Source organism: Molossus molossus, unplaced genomic scaffold (assembly GCF_014108415.1).
Source record: "Molossus molossus isolate mMolMol1 unplaced genomic scaffold, mMolMol1.p scaffold_m16_p_14, whole genome shotgun sequence".
Classification (NCBI taxonomy): Eukaryota; Metazoa; Chordata; class Mammalia; order Chiroptera; family Molossidae; genus Molossus; species Molossus molossus.
This window is the reverse complement of record NW_023425349.1, coordinates 65,563,553-65,585,356: the sequence shown is the minus strand read 5'-3', so window position 1 is coordinate 65,585,356 and position 21,804 is coordinate 65,563,553. Positions and strand designations below refer to the sequence as shown.

The 21,804-nt window shown below is 34.8% G+C and overlaps 1 protein-coding gene across 4 annotated transcripts in view; it reads left to right on the top strand.

The window, feature by feature from the left end:
- Window positions 1-20,724, top strand: part of NFIB (nuclear factor I B) — a 215,011-nt gene extending 194,287 nt beyond the window's left edge. For 2 of the 4 annotated variants that reach the window (XM_036260944.1, XM_036260942.1), the window contains 2 exons: window positions 6,338-6,426; window positions 19,988-20,716. In XM_036260944.1, coding sequence (XP_036116837.1) covers window positions 6,338-6,426; window positions 19,988-20,117 — 219 coding nt within the window. In that variant the 3' untranslated portion in view covers window positions 20,118-20,716. Of the gene's footprint in view, window positions 1-6,337; window positions 6,427-19,987 lie in introns of all 4 variants that reach the window. The other 2 variants (XM_036260943.1, XM_036260946.1) reach the window with 2 other exon arrangements.
- Window positions 20,725-21,804: the final 1,080 nt, after the last annotated feature.

Here is a 21,804-nt window from a genome sequence, read left to right as displayed (position 1 = left end):
GCTTCTTGTTTGGAAGTAAAGATTACTATTTGAACCAACTATGAAAGTGCATATTAACCTTTGATACAGAGTTGAGATTTTTAGATGGCACTGATGGAAGGTCACTTTTGCCTTCCCTCAGTGAGAAACAAAAGTCAAGTAAACTCTGGTTTATTAAATACAAGGATTATTGTCATAATCTCAAAATTATAAGCTCCTGACTATAGACACTACTTATTATTAGAGTAAATGAATGAAGGGCCTGATTGACTCAGGTCCTTGCATTCCTGATCACAATTGCATGGATTTTAATGGTGCTTGAGCTTCAGCATGTCACATTTCTTGCATGACTATATAATGCCATTATTTCTATTTCAATTACTGGGCTACCCTATATTAAAATATTTTGAACACCTTTCTTGATATAATTTTGAAGCTAGAGTTTGAAAGTACTTTTAATTACACTGAAAATTTCTGTTACACCAAATGGTCCTTTAAATAAATTGCCTCTGTAGAATTTTTTTTAAATTAATATATTAATTGAAACCTCTATGTAACATTTGTCCTGGCAAATGAAATGACAAAGCCAAAGTTAGGTACAGTAAAACCACTGAAAGGTAGTTTTATTGTTGTTGTTGGTTTTTAAAAAAATTTATTATTATTAGAGGCAAGCAATTGAGGACACAAGTGGACTATCAACAAACTTTTCAATAAAGTCAGGAAGCAGGCTATCAACACTTGGGCTGTTCTTATTGTGTCTGTTATCATAATTGACAGCTTGACGCAAAACCCTATCATATGACTTCTGGGTAGGTATGTAAATGGATAAGAGGTCAATTTTCACATATGCTGGTTGGAAAGGAAACACATTTAAAGGAAGTTTCAGTCAAAATAATGGCTATGCAAATGCTTAGCTTTTTGGCTAGTTCTTAAATTAAAAAAATAATCTTTTATTGGTCTTTTATCATTTATTCATTTATTCAGTAATTTACTGGTTATCGAAGGCTGATATCCAGGTAAACTATTCTAATGTAAAAATAAAATTATATTTACTGAAATCTTAAATTTCAGTCAACAAAATTACAAGGGAAAAGTGATCTTTGCTGAAAATATTAACTTTAAAAGATCTAAGTTGAATCAGGGAAGCAGAGGAAGTTCTGAAGGTTATAATTATAGACAGTGTAGCTTTAAATATTCTTGGGCTGCACATGAAGAATATGGTAGGAAAAGAATAATCCTGGGTGGGAACCAGGAATTAGGAGTCAGGAGGTTGGTTTTAGTGTTGACACAAATAAGGAATGTCCAACCTCAGACAGGTCCTTAAACCTTGCTGTCCTGTATCCTTATTATGAAAAGGAAAGTGGAGAAGTTGAACAACCCGATCTTTTTTTTTTCTTTATTTCTTTTTTTTTTTGTGCTTTTTTTTGGTTACAGATGTTTCTCCTTTTTTACCCCATTGACACCCTCCTCCCCATCCCCCACGCCCCACCCTGACCCCAGCTTTGTTGTCCATGTCCATTGGTTATGCGTACATGCATATAAGTTCTGTGGTTTATCTCTTCCCTCCCCCCACCACCCCCTCTTCTGAGGGTTGTCAGTCTGTACCCTACTTCCACGTCTCTGGAACGACCCAATCTTTAAGTTACCTTGAAATCTTAAACTTTACAAGTTAAAGTAACCTTTCGTTTTCTAATACTTAAGATTTATGGTCAGTAATGTTTATTTGGTTCATGGACTATACAGACCCATTTAACTTAATTCTGCCATGCTAATTAAATTAAGCATCAAGAAACACGGATTTCAGAAATTGACAATAGAAGTAACTTTAATAATTTTATTAATCAATGTCACCCAATAAATTCCATGAAAAAGAAGTAACTTTAAATCACCAGAGTGACCTTGAATATCTTATTTTTTTTAAATATGTGTTATATGTCCCACATATAACAATTTTATTCTGACAGTTTTGCTTGGTTAGTAATGCTACATCCTATTCATTCAAAGGCCCTTTTTTTTTTTTGCTCTGTGGCAGGAAATTAATAGTAATAAAATAAAATTATAATCTAAGAGTTGAGAGGAAAATATAAATATTGGAGTATTAATCTTTTTAAGCATCCCTCCAAAGCACCTCCCCTCATCCTGAAAAAATCTGTTCCCTTGAGGCTCTCTGGAGAAATGAAGAAACCTAAGGGAAAATAAAACACACCCTTCAAGATATTCCCTTGAAGTCACTATAAACTTCATTTTTAAGGGAAAGGGTTAATTTGCCTGTGTTGATTATGCTGTTTAATGGTTTATTAGTTCAACTGAGAGCTGTTTTCATCAAGAGGAACTGTTTGTACATCAAACTGTTTGCTGAGTCTAGCAAAGGAGGTTTTGCTTACCTTCATTCTTTAGTTCCCAAAGCTAATTGCTAAGCATTTAAGGAGAGCCCCAGTTCATAATAATGGAGGTCCTCATTTGAATAAACCAATTCTTATTCTGAAATCACAAGCAATATTGATTCTTTATGGCTATAAACTATGTGCATATTTTTTGTAGTGTAGGAAAAGATAATGATCCAAATCTTGTTTCTTCTACTTACACAGTTGTTTAAGGGAAACTACATAGTCCCCATCCTTGTTTTTCTGAAACCATCTCACCATCCCATTGGAGTTGGGAGAGGACCAAGGTTCTCACTCCAGAGACTATGGAGCTTCATCCTGAGAACATATGCAGTGATATCTTTACCTTCACTTCTCTCAGTTATTTGGACTATTTCAACCTTACCCCTTTACTCATAGGTCTTTTGGAGGAGAATCTTACTTTCTTATTTCACCTTTGGTTTGCTTTTGGAATTCTGGGTATAAATTATTTTAAAGGAAAATTTACCTTAATTTTTTAGACAATATAATTTCATATTAGTAGGTGTGTATGAATCAAAGAATTAAAATATTTATGTAGAGTGTGCATTTCTGCAAGGATATACATACGATGAGGTCTGTCAAAGGGTCTGTATTGTTACAAAAATAAGAATTAGTGCATCCTACACATGCAAACACAGAACTTTAACAGAGTAAATGTTTTAATTCATCTGCACGTGGTATTTTAAGTTTGATCACTATTGGGGGGGAAAGTAATTTCTTAGTTTTTTGAGGGAAAAATACTTGAAAAAATTGAGTGTTATTAAACCTTATATACCACTCAAAATTAAAGTTTAAAAATTTTATTTAAAATGAATTGATAGCCCTGGCCTGTTTGGCTCAGCGGTTAGAGCGTCGGCCTGCGGTCCCGAGAGACCCGGGTTCGGTTCCCGCTAAGGGCATGTACCTCGGTTGCAGTTTGTCCCCGGCCCTGGTTGGTCGTGCGAGTGGCAGCCACTCGATGTGTCCCTTTCACATCGATGTTTCTCTCTCTCTCTTCCTCTCTCCCCCTCCCACTCTACCTGAACAGAAAATGGAAAAATGTCCTCAGGTGAGGATAAAAAAAAATAAAATAAAATAAAATAAAATGAATTGATAGCTAAATTATATAACTGACTCTCACAAGATAGAAACTGAGGAATCACCATACCAATCTCAAATAAGATTATCAGCTATTATTTTAAACTTATTTAAAACCTAACATAAAATTCTTTTTTGTTAGGAATACTGAATTATACTACTACCAAGATTGTTTAACATGGCACAAAAAGATACTTTAACATACCTATTAACACAGTATTAACCTTTTATCACCTAGAATTCGTTCAAAATTTGCAGACGCAGGACTACCTTGGTCAAACAAGATTCTTAGGAATTGTTTTTTTTGGAATTAGTACCATGGAAATCTTCAGTGAAGAGGTGGTTTCTATTTTAATCATCTGTTTCCCCTACCCACACAGTCACCTTTAAATGTTTACTAATTCAAAGGTGCTTTATGCAAAATTAATTAATAATTAATACATTAAAAACAAAACAAAACACATAAGCTTCTGCTGAAGCAACCTGATTTTAACACATAAGCATGTATAAACATGCCTCCTCGGAAAATTTTGAAAATATTGACAATGCTAGCCCACAATCTAAATAGCTAAATAAATTTAAATTATATTTTATATTTTTAGTAACTGAAAGGAAATTAATTCAGTACTAATTAATACCCTGCCAACTTGGGGGGCATTTAAATTATTGTTAAATATATTGTGATCATTTTTTATATATATAAGTATATTTTTTATTTGGGAGAAAATACTCCTATTGCCTGTTTCTGAAAAATGGGTGGAGATAAATTGTGTTAGTTGGGTTTAACCCTTTTGAAACTACTCTTTGGAAAGAAAAGTCCAAAAATACCTTGATTTTAAGTATTTCACATGTAGTTCACTTGATATTTTGGGGGATGGTAAACAAACAAAGAAAAAATTAGCAACATGAGCAACAAAATACTAACAGTTTACATATGCATCTTCCCAAGGAGACATCATGCCTACTATGGGTGGGACAACAAGCCAATCAGTGCGTGGTATTTAGGTTCTCTTCCTTTTCAAAAGTATCTTCTGAAAACTACTTAAGTCTAACCTCAGAGCCCACAGACACTAACCTGGAGTTAACAGTTGGCAGAATTGTCATGGGCTATACCTAAATACACCTCTCCCTTACTAAGAATGTTTCATTGACTCCAAATTAGGGTTTTCATTGACTAGAGCAGAATCAATAAATGGTCCCTTTGGTAATCTTTCTACAAAGTCACGTTTCTTGAACAGTTTTTAGATTATTTTCATAGTACTGCTTTTTAAAAATATGTATTTTGAAATAGACAACTGTTTACTGTTACTGCAGAAAAGCAATTTTAAATTGCCCCATCCCATTTCCTTCATAATTACATGACGATCCAATTTGAGAACTTTTTAAAAATCTTGCCATATTAGAGTTTGCCTTCTGTTTGATTTAAAACTAATCAAGTATGCATGCTCTCCTTCATGCAAGGATGATGATCAATTTAAAGAATATTTTTATTTGGTTTTCCTTCTTTACTGACTTACAGCTTCTTTATGACATACATCCCGAGCAGAATCTACATAACTATCAATCTCTTCATCTGTCTACCTAGTTATCTGTTTATATCTACATTAAGGGATGTTTTTCAGTTCTTTAAATTTCCAGACTACTTTTACCTGAAAAAGGTACAGTTAAAACATTTTAGAAATTTTAGGTGGTATTTTGGAGCCTCGCAGATCTGTAGAAAAGTGAGTAAAAATTATTAATTATTATTCTAAAAATCCCAAATCACTTTTACTTAGTGTGTGTAGAAACTCGAAAGTATAACAAGAAAAAATTATTTTAGTCATAACACTATTAGAAAGGATTAAAATAACTCCTCATAAGTTCAAAGTCACTTTGGCTCCAATCATCATCTTTTTGGAATTCTCACTGAGAAACAGCAAGCAGGGTTCAGCAGGTACATGTGAATGAGTCATCTTTCCAATGCAAGATGCAGTTAATTTACAGCATAGCTATCTAAAGATTAAAAACCATGATTTTCTAGTGGTGTTTTTTTTTTTTTTTTTTTTTATCCAAACTCAGATAAGTTTACTTTCTTAAGCATAAAAATAAGCAATATATCTTTTCAATAAATCTGCTAGCACTGTAGGGCAGCTGTTAACCAAACAGAACTGGATAGGGTTACTTGAACAATCTCTGAAGGGCAGAGCTGATGATTCGGAGATCTGGGAAGAATTTGTTTTAGCTTGTATTCAGTGCATTCCTCACTCCATTCAGATGTGGTAAAGTGTTTAAATGCCATTACTGAGTTTAAAATAAAAGTAGAAATTCTTATCAACTCTTTCTAAACAATGCCACTTTGAATAAAACAAAATTAGTAAACATCTAAAACTGAATACCTTGATGCTTCTAAATATCAGGGACAATGTTTAAAAGGTGGGGCCTTTTCTCCTCTGAACTGCATGTCTTCTATGTTTTGCAAATTGCATGCTTCAAGTTCTTCTTTGACTCAGTGCAGATTATTTGGTATGTTGCATTTTTTTTTAAAGCTTTTTCATTTTCTTTCTAAAATATATCTCTTTATTGAACATTAACGTTTGCTTTTATTGCAGCTTAATTTGTACTCTAATAATGGCTAATTGTTATGTTCTAAGCACTTGTTTCTCTTGTATGCTTTAATTAATAGAGAAGCATATCGCAATCGCTTTTTTAAAAAAACAGTCTAGGAATTTTGCTTTGCTGAGTAAGGTTTTCTCTTTTGCTTTTTTTTTTTCTTTAAGTTGCCTCTTGGGAAAGTAAGGTTAATGCCATGTACAGTACTAGTTTGCATGTGTTCATTTAAATACTAAAAACTGTAGTACTGCTCGATCCATATCTGACTGCTAGGTTTCAATTGACAGCTGAGGATTTGTGACTGGACCATGAATCAAAACGGCAGGCATTTATACCCCAGTACCAGTGAGGATACATTGGGAATTACTTGGCAAAGGTAACATTTTAATTATTTCCAACCCTACACTTAACACTTAAAAATTACATGAGCTATAGTGTTTGTTTTTAACTAGCTTTCTAGAAAATATATGTTAAAAATTTAGTTGTTTTGGCTATCCCTGTTTCCCTCCCCTTCCCCTTTATTTCTTATGTAAATGCAAATTTAAGTGAATTTGGGGTTATAGCATATGCTAATTAATTATTGGAATTTCTAAGCACTATGAAATGTTTTAAACAATTTATGAATATTTCTCTTGAAGGGGGCATTTCACACTTAGATTCTAGGACCTGAAATATGAAACCGATTTCAGGGAAGATTTTTTAGCTACTGGGTCTTCGCATTATAGATTCTTTCTGTTTCAGCTCTCTCCTGGATTGCTAACTTTAAGCCACTTCACTATTCAGTTACTCCCCTGTTGGAGGAGAAAGCCGGAAGAAAAATTTTAAATTAGTCGATTTACTGTTATTAGCAGCACTCGTAAATTTAGGAGTGGGAAGATTGTTGGAATTAATACTAAAGAAGGAATTTAGTTTAAATAAAGTTTTAACTTCTGTTTGTACACTGATGTGAGTCATTGGGAATTTACTTTCTTTGATTGACTGAATAAGTAATTCTAAAACTTCATTTTTGAAACTAGTTTTCATCCTGTCTCATGTATTGGTTTTAGAAAATAAGTAGTGTCATGTCAGCTGCTTACGTATTATTTTAATAAAGAACAAGTTTTGTCAACTTGACAAATTAAATAATCAAAATTCATGGCATAATCGTATGTAACAAGAGATAACAATGTACGGAAGATAGTGAGGTAATCCCACAAGGAGTTCACCAAGAGTAGAGCCGGCATAGTTCTCAGCCCTGCAGTGACTAACCCTCTGTTCACTGGCGTCTCTGGTGAAGGTGCGGACGCAGCAGCTGCACTGACCACGGTCTCCATATCGCTTGATACAAACTGCTGAAGAGTAGAGTTCAGAAGAATGGAATTAATAAAATGTCCACTTTTACACAAGTGAAAACAGAAAATTAGTTGGATTGTGTCTTTAAAAACTCAAGTTTTTATGAACACACTAACCTAAAATGAATAGAGTATGACTTTTCCTCTTTTTAAAAGTTTGGAATAACATTCACTTTAAAGTATGCACATTTTTACATATTTTGGTTTTTTCCCCAAGAAACATATAATTCCTTCATTTGAAAAAGTACAACATATACTTATAAGGAAGAAGATAAGCTTAGTAAAAGCATCTTATTTAAAGTCTTAATAGTTAATACTCAATTAAATTCAATGAAAATGTCTTATTTAAATCATCTTAGTAAGTATTTTAAGATTAACTTAATTGGATATGATAACACTATATTTGGATTTAGTTTTTATTAAATAACTTCCTTATATCCCATGCTCTGTCTGGATGCAAAATGCCTTGTCTGCATACAAATCTTACAGTTTACAAAGAATGGCAAATGAGATGAAGTATATTTGTGTTTTTAAATGTGACTATAGCTGTGTAAACTTTCAAATCTGTGGATTACCAATTGACCTTTACTTGTCTGAAATGGGATAGCAGCTTTAAATTACGTTAAAGCCAAATAAGGATATAAATTATTGGTGATTTAAAATATAACTGCACTTAGTTTCTAGTAATTTTTCAAAGAAAAAAAATTGATATCCCAAAAAAGGAAAAGGTGACTGGACATTGGATCACCACAGAACACATGTATTGGAATAAATTAATAAAACGACTAGACTCAGTTCTTAGGAGAACATTGTTTATGTTACAAATCCCCTTCTTGGTGAAAAATTGGTGTGGTAATCAGTTTCTGGTGATAATAAATCAGAAAAAAATTCAGAATCCATTTAGTTAAGATGTCTTTTGCCACCCCCCTCTCAAAACAGTAAATTTTTAATTAGTAGATAATGCTGTATAGATGGCCTTAATGCTTCAAAGGGCTTTAAAAAGGTAGCTTTTGGTTTGCTTCTTCCCTTTTCATCATGACACAGAAGGCACAAAATTGGTAACGACAGGTATCACTGTCATACATTTAACAGGTATTTATTGACTCCCTGTGGTGGGCTCACCCAAAACACTGTGCATGATGTAGATGCTCACAGTTCTGAATAAAAATATATGAGACAGCAATTTGCTTTGCTTTGTTCAAGTTTTCCAAAACAGTCACAAATAGAGCCCATATTTGATAATGCAAATCGGCCATGTTTGTGGCCAACACACTCATAATTTGTTTATGGTTTATAGTTAGTGCTCTGTGGTTATTTATGAAACTTAATGGTGGTTTTCTTTTGTTTTATTTTTTTCTAGAAAGGATACTGGAAAAGAAAATCATAAGTGTCTGTAACACTATGAACTTTTAGTGCAGATGACAGATACCTAAAACCTTCAGGGCACTTCTACAACTCTAAAATTATCTGAATAAATTCAGAATATATGGGAAATATAGATCTATTCAACCAGAGAATTAAACAATTTGCCTTTGTCATGAAGAAAGTATCAGGTTATTTTTGTTGTGGTTGTTGCTTTTAGTTTTTAACAAAAGGCAATCCCTATAGACTTTGTAGTAGAAAAGCCAAAGGTGTTTTGGTGTTTTTTTGTGTTTTGGCTTCATTTTGTTTTGTTTTGATTGCTTGTTGCCATTAATTTCCTTGTGCAATCACTAGCCATGGTGGCCCCTGTACTGCTTTATACCAGTCCCCCTGCAGAGATGTTTCCATGTCAAATTCAGACTGAAAATGGCAGTGCCCAGGGAGCTATGCAACTCTACCCAAAGCTAGAAGATTTCCTCCCTCCTCCTCCCTGCGCTCTCCCACTGCCGCCCCCACCCCCACCCCCACCCCAATGTATAAACATTCCCTTAGGAACCAAAGCATACTTTTTTGGAAAGTTTCACAGACTTATTAAGTTGCAAACCTGAAGGTGTTTTGTTGTTTTGACCTTAGAATTTTGTGAGTCGTGTGTGTGTGTGTGTGTGTGTGTGTGTGTGTGTGTGTATTGCTTGCACCTGTGTGAATTTTTCTGTCTAACTCAAAGGTCTGGTATCACAGTTAACCCAGAGTGCAGTCTGTTGGGGAAGGGCTCACTTCTGCTTGAGTCAGGAGGGGCTCAGCTCTCAGGAGGGGAATAGGTGATGGGTTGCGTGTGTCGTTCATAAGGGTACTGTTGTGTCTGTGCTGTGTCCTCTGATGTGGATAGATTATATTGTTGCATATGTGAGTTATGTGGGCATAAACAAATACAGCAGTTGCCTCCCTCACTGGCTTTCTTTCTTGAAACTATAGCCAGAACATAGCTTGTACTATCGAATGTAAAAGAGCAATATAATTGAATGAAAAAGAGAGCTGAAGGACAATCCAAGAATAATATAAACATCAGTTATTTTAAAACATTGGAGGGAGTGCTTTATGCAAAAGAGAAACTGGATTTATTGTTTCATTCCCTCTGCTCCCCCTTCACCCCTTTCAGGAAAAGGCAAAGCCACAAGTGAGTGGCTGTATGTGTGTGATTGCTTGTATAAACATAGAAGAGGCCTTCAGATGGCTAAAATAAACATGCGCGTGTTACTGAAGGATATGTTTACACAAACCATTTGCTCAGCCTCTGAAATAATGAATAAATGAAGATTTTACTGAAATAATTGGAAGGGTTTTTGTGTTTCTGCTGATGCCATAATTGAATGGCACCAAAGAGACTTTTATCAGCTATTTTACATGTTACATGTGTTAGCAGTTCCTTTCTATGAGTTGAATACTTCATTCTGTAGTTACTTTACACATGTTTTTGTAAGAAATTGTCGTTTATTACTGCAATTCTAGAGAGTTGCTTGATTTCCCAAGAGAAATTTAGCAGCCAGTAAAGATTATTTGGATCTGGCTGGTCAGGAGAGGGAGGGCAGAAAGGAAGGAGTAATAGCATTCATTTCATACATATAACCCTTTTTGCACAACACTGTCCTGAACCTTCCATTTTCCTTGCTTTGTCCCTGAAATTGTCTTTGTAAAATATATGTTCTTAATGACTTAATGAGTATTTAAACAAAATAATCTCCATTATAGGTTTGCAAACCCTATGTTTGTATATAAATATATGTGTACATGTGCATGTGTGTGTTATGTGTGTACATGTGTGTCAGTATACATGTCCATATGCGTGTGTGTGTGTGTGTGTGTGTGTGCATACACATATAATATATGTATGGTGCCTGGCTGGTAAGGGCAGTATTTGATCTATCCATAGGTAGTATCAAGAGTTAACTTTTGTTTCAACGTTATAGTTAGACCATCCCTAGGATTTCACTAGCTAGCATTTCCTGCTTTCAGTTTGTTATCTTGACACATAACTACAATACAACAGCTGGGTTGTTCCTGGAGTTCCTGGGGGGGGGCTTCATTCTCAGAGTGCTGAATTTCCTTTTCAGCTGTCAGCCCTAAAGTGTATTCAAAACGTTCAGCTTCTTACACACCATTCTGGGCCCCTAGCACCACTCTGGGACTATGATAGAAATGCTGATAAGGTAGATGAACTGAAGCATCTTTGGTTCAAGGAGAAAACTGCAAAAGCCAAAACTGCACATGACCATCGAGTGGTAACCAGGCTGCTCTGCTAACCAGTGTCACTCTTTATATTACAATAATCTACTTAAAAGAAGGACTCCATTCTCATCAAAATTATTTGTACCTGTTACGAAATCAAAAATAAAAATGTTAGCGTCCTTTAAAATGATCTTATGTGGTGTTCACCCCCAAGCAGTATCTGTGATCTGGCTGTGCAAAAACACATTGGGATTTGTTGCAGTTTTGCCTAACTTTCTCCATTTATAAAGAAAGATTTGCACAACACAACGTTTCCTTTTTATCTAGGAAACTCTTCAGAACACTTCCTAAGAAATTAATTGTATTCCAGCCAGACTTGCATGCTGCCATCCCACAGGAAATGGGTCAGCAATCCATTAAGATGCCATTAGATAATCTAATTTGGAACCTAATCTCTAAATTAACCATGCTCCATACTTGAAGCATACTTGAGAGAAAGAAAAAAAGTTTACGTTTGAATCGATAGGGGAGCCGAAGCGTGAAGAAGGCTGTTTGTTTTTTCTGTAGCTGTGGTCACGTCTCAAGCCGTCTGGTAACCAGGAGAAACCAGACATGATGTAATTCCAGATTGAACTTGAACTTCAGGGACTTAGGATAGGGGAACAATGGACCGTAGGAATCAATAATGTCCATTTTCCACATGATTATGTTTGGAGCTTTAAGTTAACCTTTATGGGAGAAGCAGCAGGATCTTCAGTGTGACCAGTGAGATGATCCAGAGACAAGATGTTAGAGGCGAGAAAACAACTTCTGCCATGATATTTCTGAGCAGCACTGCAGATTGCAGCAGGATTAGAAAAGTTCCCGCTCCGCAGTAAACCGGTGGCCTGTTCAGAGCACTCTTTGTTCGCTTAGGTAGGACAAACTTAATCTTACGTTTCCTGTCAGATGATTTTTGGCAGCGCTGCGGGATAGGGAGGAACAAGATTCAGAAAACTCCCCAATGTAAACCTTGCTGATTAACCCTTTGCAGTGAAAGAAGTATACTCAACACTTACTTTATTTGACGATGTTTGATGTAAAGTGCCGTATTTACATATGTATTCGGTCTCTCAGAAATCAGCTTCCTCAGCACACTTACCTTTTCTGATTCTCATGTTTGCTAGACTGTTAGTAGGTATAGAGTGAATTTTTAGCCATATTTACTTCAGTATCAAAGCATATGAGTAGGATATAAACATAATAAATCACAAAAGAAAAAAGTAAAGGCAAAAGCCTATTTAAGTTTAAAAAATTGAAAAATACACATTTTGGATATTCAGAAATTGTAGAAAATTACTATTATTCTCTCCTTTGTATATTTTTGTTTTATGTGAAAGCCGATTTTTTTTTTTGCACATGCGAGCAGTAGCAGGGGAAATACAAAGGCAAGTTCAGTCCCTCAATCATTTGTGACTTTATGCATCACAGTTCTGATACAAATATGTTTTTTCATTAAGAGGTAGACTTGTGCAAATAACAATGATTTTAACTTTTAAGTGAAAATCACTTGGGAAAGAATTGCTTTTTGCTTCTGTATAAAACTTAGTATGCCTTGGGTGATTTTCTCTAGTGAAAGTCACTATTTGGAAGCTCTGTTTTTGTAGAGAATTTTGTCTGCTGTTGAAGACTCACATATGCTAATGAGGGGGCAGAAGCACTAGTGACAATGCACTGAAAAGGGACCGACAGACGAGGCCGGAGGAGAGGAGGGTGGAATCCACATGCAGGGTGCTCCACTGAGGTCTGTGGGAGGAGGTCAGATAACTACTGTGAGCCTGATAATTCTACATTTTTAGTCATCTAACCCTCCCCCTCCCTACAGCTACACATGTATGTGTGTGTGTGTACTGTAATTTATTTGTAGTTAGTCATCTTCATAATGATTTTCTTCCATTTTTCAATTCTAAAACATGAAAAATATCAAACATAATTTTTTACAAATCTACTTAATTAGACCTAGTTAGGGGAAAGGTATTTTTCTTGTATCTAAAGTAAACATGTTCAGGAAATACGTTTTTATTACTTTTAAGTATATAGACTGCCTCTTGAAGGGTCTTCCAGGATTTTGTAAGAGCCTTTTACTAAAAGAGGGCAGTAATTGTAATGAGCACATGTAATACTTAGTTATAGTGGTCCCACACGTAAGACTTCTTGCCCGATGCTCTTCATTAGATAAAATATTCCACTGGCTCATGCCATTATTTTACTTAGAAAATGCTAGTACTCACACACGGTAAAGTTAACATTCAGATCCAGTGTTCCCCAATAACAAAGCACATCTGAAACAATTGAATATAAATTAATGAGCTTTGACAACCTACAGTTTTGATATGTTATTTCAAAAGCATCGGTCCCCAAGGAGTAGCAATAAAGAAGGCCATTTACCTACTTAGTTAAGAAACAAATACGTTTCTCTTTCATTACTATGAAGTGCTATTGCTTGCAGTTAGAATAATTCCATGAGCCACCTGCAGTTTATGCTCTTTGGTGTTTCCCAGAGAGCCCACAAGAGTACTTTGCAGTTCAGGTAAGAGCTGGCCAGGGAGCTTTCCCATACAGATTATTACAAATAGTAATAATCATTAGAAATCATCTTGCATGCAAACAGGATCATTCAGATGGCAATAATGAGCTTTAAAAATAGGGGAAATAAATCGAAGAAATCCAAGACCTGTGTAAAAGCTTTGTGTATCTTAACTTGGAGACTTGTCTCATCTAGGTGGAGCTCAGCAAGCAAACTGGGGACATGCATCCACATCTGTACACGTAAACAATGGCAAATGCTGCACTCAGCTGAAAAGAATCTGGAATTGGATAAAATACAGTTATTTGTGTTGAAGTTTGAACTCAAGAGTTATACTTTCACAGGAATTTCAGTGTATCAAAGTGATATGCACCTTAATTTATAGAATATCATATAACTTAGGGATAATATAAATTCTTAACCAGTGGTAAAAGTAAAGTGTGCTTCACAAAAGAGGTAAAGCATAGTGGGTAAGCATATAGATCCCAGAACCAGACTGCTAGAGTTCAAATCCTGGTTTTTTGCTACTTAACAGCACTATGAGTTAGGCAAGACACTTAACTTCCTAGCTTCAGTGTCTTCATCTGTAAAATCAGAAAAATAACAGTACTTTTCTCATAGGTTTGTTTTGAAGATTGAATGTTTTAAAGTAGGTCAAGCATATAGAACAGTGCCTGGTACTGCTATTTAACACATACTATATAAATGCTCTTGCAAATAGTATATTAAGTACCATTTTCTTTGTTCTTTATACATTAATGAATTCCTAAATACATTCTTAATCTACAGAAGTATATATGACATAATTCTTAAATATATGGGTACTTAAATACTGCCCATATATTTCTGCCACTGGTCTGAGTGAGCATTTTTTCACAAGATGCTGTTTGTAGCCTTTGTGTTATATTGAAATAAGCAGCCAGTCCGAAGGTTCACATATACAACCCAGGACAACATGGTGTCTAAATTAATTAATACTTAATTAATCTGCCTTAATTTTTTTTCCAGGCAGATATTAGCTACTAATAGGGAAAATTGTTTATTGTGCATTTTGGAAGAGATACTAATATCTCTGTGTTAATATTATAGTAATAAAATTAGTAGTATTTAGCCAAGGAAGTAAAACATTTTCCTTCTTGGGAATATTTGAAACAAGTGCAAAGGAATTAAAGGCAACTCCTTTTAAATTACAGCATTTATTTTATTTATAGTCCATGCTTTCTGAGCCATTGCTTATTTTTATTACTATCTGTAAGTAATGTGGCTACTGATACAGTTGAAGTACGTTGCATATATACAATTCTTTGTGCTTCGTTCCTGTAATATTTTTATAAGCTTCTTGAAAAATACTATCTTTGCAGTAAATATGGTAATCTTATGATTAAATCAGTGTGTAAAACCTGAATGAGCAATGTTATTACTGAAAAGTATTAGTATATAAGATACTTTGACATTTTATAAAATGTTTGACAAATGGCTTGTCCACCCATTATCAGATAAACACAGACTAGCAAATGAAAGTTTGCCATTCCTGAAATACCTTATTGTTCTAATCATCTAAGGCTAATAGTTGAAATGAAGCCTTTGACTTTGTCAGGTTTCTTGATCAACCTACCACTCCATGTAATTTTATTTGGCACCTCATGGTTCTTGGGTGGTCACTGAGTTAAACATTAAGGGCCCAATCATTTTTGGCCGAAAGGCACAGTCACACAATGCATAATTTTTAAAAACACAGCCATCAAATGTTGACTTGCTCAGAGCAATTTTCTCTCTTTTTTTTCATTGAAAGGTATAGAGTCGGTTTACTCCTTGTAGATGTGAAGACCAATTATTGTATCTAATTTATCCAGGATAAGAAATATATAAATAGTGTATCATTTTCAAAAGGAAGAAGTGGGTATCTTCTTCGCTGTTAATCCTCACCATAGTGTCACTCTAATAGAACTTGAACTGGATTTGTTTTCAGAGGAGACAGAGGTTTGAAATGTCAGTGCTGCTTGATCACACAGACGGACCATACACTCCGTGCACCAGTCTGCTACAGCGTTCGCGGGGCTGTGATCCAGCTGTGTGGAGCATGGGAAATGCACTTTCTTCTGAAGTAAATTCACTTTGCCTTCAGAAAAATGTTCTTTCTAATGTTGGGTCAATTTCTGACTTCCCCAGGAAGCAGTATAATGTAGTTAAATGGCCATGGGAACCAGCCAGAACTGATTCATATCTGAGGTCTAGGTGGGTACATTTGGGCAAGTTATTTAAGTTCTTTAAGTCTCAGTTTTCTCATCTGTGAAATGGGAATGATGATGGTAAATTCAAGAGTTCATTGAGAGAGTTAATAACATAGCATATGCAAAATACCGAAGATGGCACCTTGCTCATAATAGGCCCTCAGCGTGGTTATTTTCTGGAAGTTTCTCCCTTTGTGGTGATTAATTCTGTCCACCCGAACCAGACAGAAGTCTGCATTTCTTTCCAACTCAGCTGTCCTGTCTTCCCTGTCTCCCTTTAGCTGTTCCTCAAATGGCATTATTTGGTGAGTTTCTTCACAGAAGTGATTCCGCAGACTTTGTTTCTCTTGAAGAGTGATGCTTAGAAGAAACACAGTGTTTCAGAGGTAGTCCGCTCAGTATAAAATGAAACAGGATCATCTTAAGGTCAAAATCATTTGTTTGTTTGCTTCTACCCTCTGGAACAGCCTAGTTACACACTTGGTCAGAATAATGGGAAAATATTATCCATCATATCAGACTTATTATTATTATTATTGCTGTTTTACATACATAGATTTGAAGTCATTAGGGTGAGTTCTGCTTTGTGTTAAAGTACTGTGAAATTTTTTTTTTGTGACTGATTTTTCTCAAAGTCCTTATATTCTTCTTCTTTTTTTAAATTTAAAATGGTATGGCTTTTATCTATTTTTCAAAGATGTACTTTCAGATTTCAGTCATGCTCATCTTCTGTTTGCCAAAAAAAATAGGGTGATCTGGCAATGGAAAATGTAATGAAAACACAGTAAATGCATGCCTGAAGATATATTGCTGAAGAAGCTCAGTGTGACCTTGAATATTTCGAAATCTTTCAATTATATTCTCATGTCTCTTAGTAGACAGAGATACAGGTTATGGGATTGAATATAAGATTATCCATAGAATTCTCATTCCATTATGAATTAAAATTATTGGGAATTTTACATATTTACTAGCTTGTATATATAGATAAATATGAATATTATGTGTGTTTATTTTATCCATACTGGTGCTTACTGGCATTAATTTATATATAGAGAGAGTTTGATATGTAAAAATCACTCTTTTTTTTTTACCTGAAAAACTATGCAATTTGAGGCACTGTCTTTTTTAAATTAAATAATCTAGGTTATTTTGTTTGAACATTTTTCTTTACATTATTATTGTAATTAAATTTATTTTACCAGATTTTTTTCAATGGGACTACCAAAAAGCTCTAAAAATGTCTGTGCCTTATAGTTCTGAACTTAACCTACAAATTGGCAATAAGAGACTTGTAAAACTCATATATGGGTTCTGCATAGTGTTAATGTTTGAAATTTATTTTCCCCCAAAGGTTCATAAACAGTATTGACAAATATATTGCACACTTTAATTTTGACATGGTCATCATGTAGGATGGGAGGTTTGAAAGGTTTAAATAAACATCTAAATTGAATTTGTTAGATATTTTGCAACAGGTTAGTCACTAGCATCAGTATATTTTTATTGAGATTTTTTAAAGAATAATAATATGTCTCCTCTAGAGAACTGAGTAAGAAAACTTTTGCAAAGTAAACTCTGATTTCTTGTCTTTTCTGCCATTAGTAGGTAGATGTCTCCATTTAAGGAGTTACATCTATTTCAATCATTAAATTATATTGTATTTTTTTAAAGTATGCAATCTCTACATAGAGCCCATTTAATTTGAGACTTTTATTGATGGGCCTGTTGTTAACATTGTCTTCTACTGTCAAGGATTATCAATTTGAGCTAGTCTATTTTATTTTTCATACATACTGCCTATTTCAGGTTTAAAATAATGGATATCCATTTTTGTAATTTATTTGTAAAGAATGATTAACATCAGCTATGACTAGACTCTGTTAGGATTGGTAAGACAAAGTCATTTTCTTTACAGAGTTTACCTTTCAATCAGTAAGATGATCACAAACACAGATTATTACGATATGAAGTAATATATGATGTGATAATACTGCATTAACACAGTGTGGCAGAAGTACAGTCGAGGAGTAAATAAGTTTCATGGTTCATCATCAACATTCTTCCCAATCAATTGTGCAGAACACAGAAATGATTGTTGAAGATGTGTGTGGGAAGAAGGAATATGTGAAAGCAATTAAGTCTCTTAGAAAAGATTTTAGTAACAATTATTCTTATTCTTTAGAATTGTGATTTTTTTATCAGATAATGGGGGACATATCTTTTTAGTTTGAATAATTCCTTGTTTGAATTACTATTTAATTTTTTCTGCATAATTAATTTTTGTTAATGCTAAACATCTCTAATTTTAGAAATGCCTGATTTCTTTTTAGAGGCCAAATCACAACATATTCTTGAAAAGACATGATTATGAGCATCACTCTTCAAAAATATATAGGTGTGATTTGGAACATTTAATTGATTTATTGGTTTACCCAAAAATTTACTGAACATTTACCATGTGCTAAGTACTATATTAATGAAGAGCAAAAGAGAGACTTTGCTATCTTGGAGCTCATTGCCTAGTCATAAAATCCATTGAGCATAAAAGGTGGTTGTGAATTTTTTTCTGTTGAAATATTAACTCAGAAATATGTACCTAGACAGGTAGTAATAAGCCACATTTTGTATAGAATAGCATCAGAGTAAGAAAAGTTATATATTAAGTTCCTTTATTAAATCCAAGCTTTTTTTTTTCCTATTTCTTACAAAATTGTTTCTTGAAGTTTATATTTCATAAAGGATTTTATACCTTTGGAATTCAAATATAAAGAAATGAAAGTGTCACTCTGGCCGGTTTGGCTCAGCAGTTAAAGCACTGGCCTGCAGACCAGCGAGTCCCGGGTTCGGTTTCTGCTGAGGGCACATACTTCGGTTGCAGTTTGTCCCCGGCCCCTGTGGGGTCGTGTAGGTGGCAACCACTCTGTGTATCTCTCTCACATCGATATTTCTCTCTCTCTCTTCCTCCCTCTCTCCTTCCCACTCTATCTGAAGATAAATGCAAAAAATGTCCTCAGGTGAGGATACAAAAAAAAAAAAAGAGAGAGAAATGAGGGTGTCTAGGTCAATAGCTATGATAATAGTACCCATCTCACCTCAGGATTGCAAAAGAAAAGAAGAGGATACTAAATGAAATTTAAAACATTGAAAATATGTCTCCATGCCAGACCCGGACAAAACTGGGTATGGAATTGTCAGTTTAATGTTTTCTTGGTTCGCGATTATTTATGCAACTTTTACTTAGCTGACAGTCGTTCTGAGTTGAGTATTGAAACAAACAAATACATCTGCTTAGGTATACCCCCAAATTTATGGTGTGGGGTGGTTTTGTGATATGTATGCCTGGCATTATTTTCTTCTGTGCGATACTTGTTTAATAAGAGATTATACCAGCAGCGATTAGAGAACTGTTTTTCAAACTTTTTTCTTGGAACAGCCTCAAACACAACATAGGTGAAATTCAAGTTGGTTGGAGAGGGTCTAGAATCTCATCTGCTTGCTCCCTCCAGCATTCTTCCCACTCACCCCTCCAAATTCTTCGAACTCAGCGCAGCTCGGATGTTAAATTGCTGATGGGGAGGGACAGCGAATGCCCCTGCTCCTAGGGCCGGCGTTCCCAGTGACGTTACGCACTGGCCTTTCTGAGAAAAGATTTTCCTATAGGAAGAGAAAAGAAATAACTTTCCTCACAACTTTCATTTTCTTTCCACCAATAGGCAGATAAAAAATGGAAACCCATCTTATCACTGAATTGCTTGTGAGTTAAAAGTAAAACAAGATCAGAATATACCTGACAAACTGTATTCTACCATTGTAGATTTCCTTCTCTCTCTCTCTCCTCTCTCTCTCTCTCTCTCTCTCTCTCTCTCTCTCTCTCTCTCTCTCTCTCCTTTGGATAAGAAAATCTTACTGTATTTACGTCAAATTAGATCAGATATTTTAGGAAGAATATCCTCAATCAGAGTTCAGCAATCATGTCTGAGCCTGACTTGAGGATTTTCTGCTTCACAGTTAGTCTACCTTCTGTGAAAACAGTAGGCCATGGGGTGTATGTAGGTATAACATTTATAATTTTAGCACATTTATCTCACATGAAACTGTAATTTTTAAAAAGTTGTAGTAATTTGATGCCTGTGGAATTTGTATTTCTAATATTGTTGTAGATGTTAACAGTGTATTTTTTCTTTTTCTCTTCCCTCCCTCCCGCCCCTCTCCTGTCCACAGTCCTGGTACCTGGGCTAGCTTGGTTCCTTTCCAAGTATCAAACAGGACACCCATCCTACCGGCAAATGTCCAAAATTACGGTTTGAACATAATCGGAGAACCTTTTCTTCAAGCAGAAACGAGCAACTGAGAGAAAGTGAAATACAACAACAGATTAAGAAATTTTTTAGAAATGGAAACGAGGAAGACTGGACAATATAAAACAAAACAAACAAAAAGGGAGAAAGGAAAGAAACTGAAGAAAGAAGAACCTAGACCAGCAATTGCAGCACTTACAATCACTAATTCCCTTAAGGTTGAACTGTAACGACATGAAAAGGGTCGATGATATTTCACTGATGGTAGAGGGCAGCCCCTGCAACGTAGCCTTTGTTACATGAAGTCCGCTGGGAAATAGATGTCTGTCTCTATGACAATATATTTTAACTGACTTTCTAGATGCCTTAATATTTGCATGATAAGCTAGGTTTATTGGTTTAGTATTCTTGTTGTTTACGCATGGAATCACTGTTCCTGGTTATTTCACCAACGAAGGCTAGGATACGGCATCAGAGGTGCTGGTGACAGCCAGGAGCCAGCCATTTTATAAGCACTCTGATTTCTAAAAGTTAAAACAAATATATAAAATCTCTGTAGCCTTTAGTTATCAGTACAGATTTATTAAATTTTGGCCCTTAACCCAGCCTTTTCCAGTGTTTAACCCAGTTTGAAATCTTAAAAAATAAAAAATAAAAAAATTTTTAAAAAAAAGGAAAAAAAGACAAAAGGGAAAAAAAAAAAAAAACAAGTTTGAACACAAAGGCTCTATGGAAGAAATGCCTCTATGTAGGTGAAGTGTTATCTCTGCATGCAACAGTAAAAATTAATATAATATTTTCCCCACAAAAGAAATACTTAACAGAGGCAAGTGCAATTTATAAATTTATATCTAAAGGGGAATCATGATTATAAGTCCTTCAGCCCTTGGACTCTAAATTGAGGGGATTAAAAAGAATTTAAAATAATTTTGAACAAATTTATTTTCCCCTCAGTTTTTGAGGGCATGAAAAAAAAGCATTAAATCAAGACAAATCATGTGCTTGAGGGAAAAAAATTTAATGGAAACACAGCACTTATGTTGGTTTAGCTGCAGCCTCCTTGGAGGTAGAATTTATTTATTTAAAATTACTGGTTGCATCAAGAACCCATAGGGTGTACAAAAGGTTCTATAAAATCTGCATTCTAGAGACAGAGGCAGGCAGATCCATGTCACGAGGGTAAAGCTTACAGTTTACAAACTGGGAACGCCAGGGTGTAGGATATCGAAATGCACTCTTGAGAAAACAAATGTAATCAGGGTGCTGAAAACTTGCATGGTGCTTTCAGACATTAGCCTTGTTCAACACATTTCTTGTATCGACAGATCTGTAGTGTGCATGGGCAGACACATTTTGCCTCTATGTCTCTTAAAATTTTAATTAAAAATACTCTTTCCAGTAATCCTAATTTGCACGAAGATATAATGTCCACATTACGTGCCTTGCCTTGAAATCTAAAATACAAAAAAGAAGAAAAACCACAAAAAAAAAACCACAAAAAAGTGACATCACTACACTTGTTTTGCTGCATTTATTATCATTTTAAATCTCTACCATTTTTATGACAAAATATTTTGTACTCCAGACGAAGAAAAATGTGTGACATCATGGATTTTTTAGACAGTTATACCTTTATCTCACATTTATAAAGCATATCATGGCTGTGTATAGTTGCCGCTTAAAAATTGTAATCGACCAGCAATATTTTCAGTATTTTGGTGTTTTTTCTATTAACCTTTC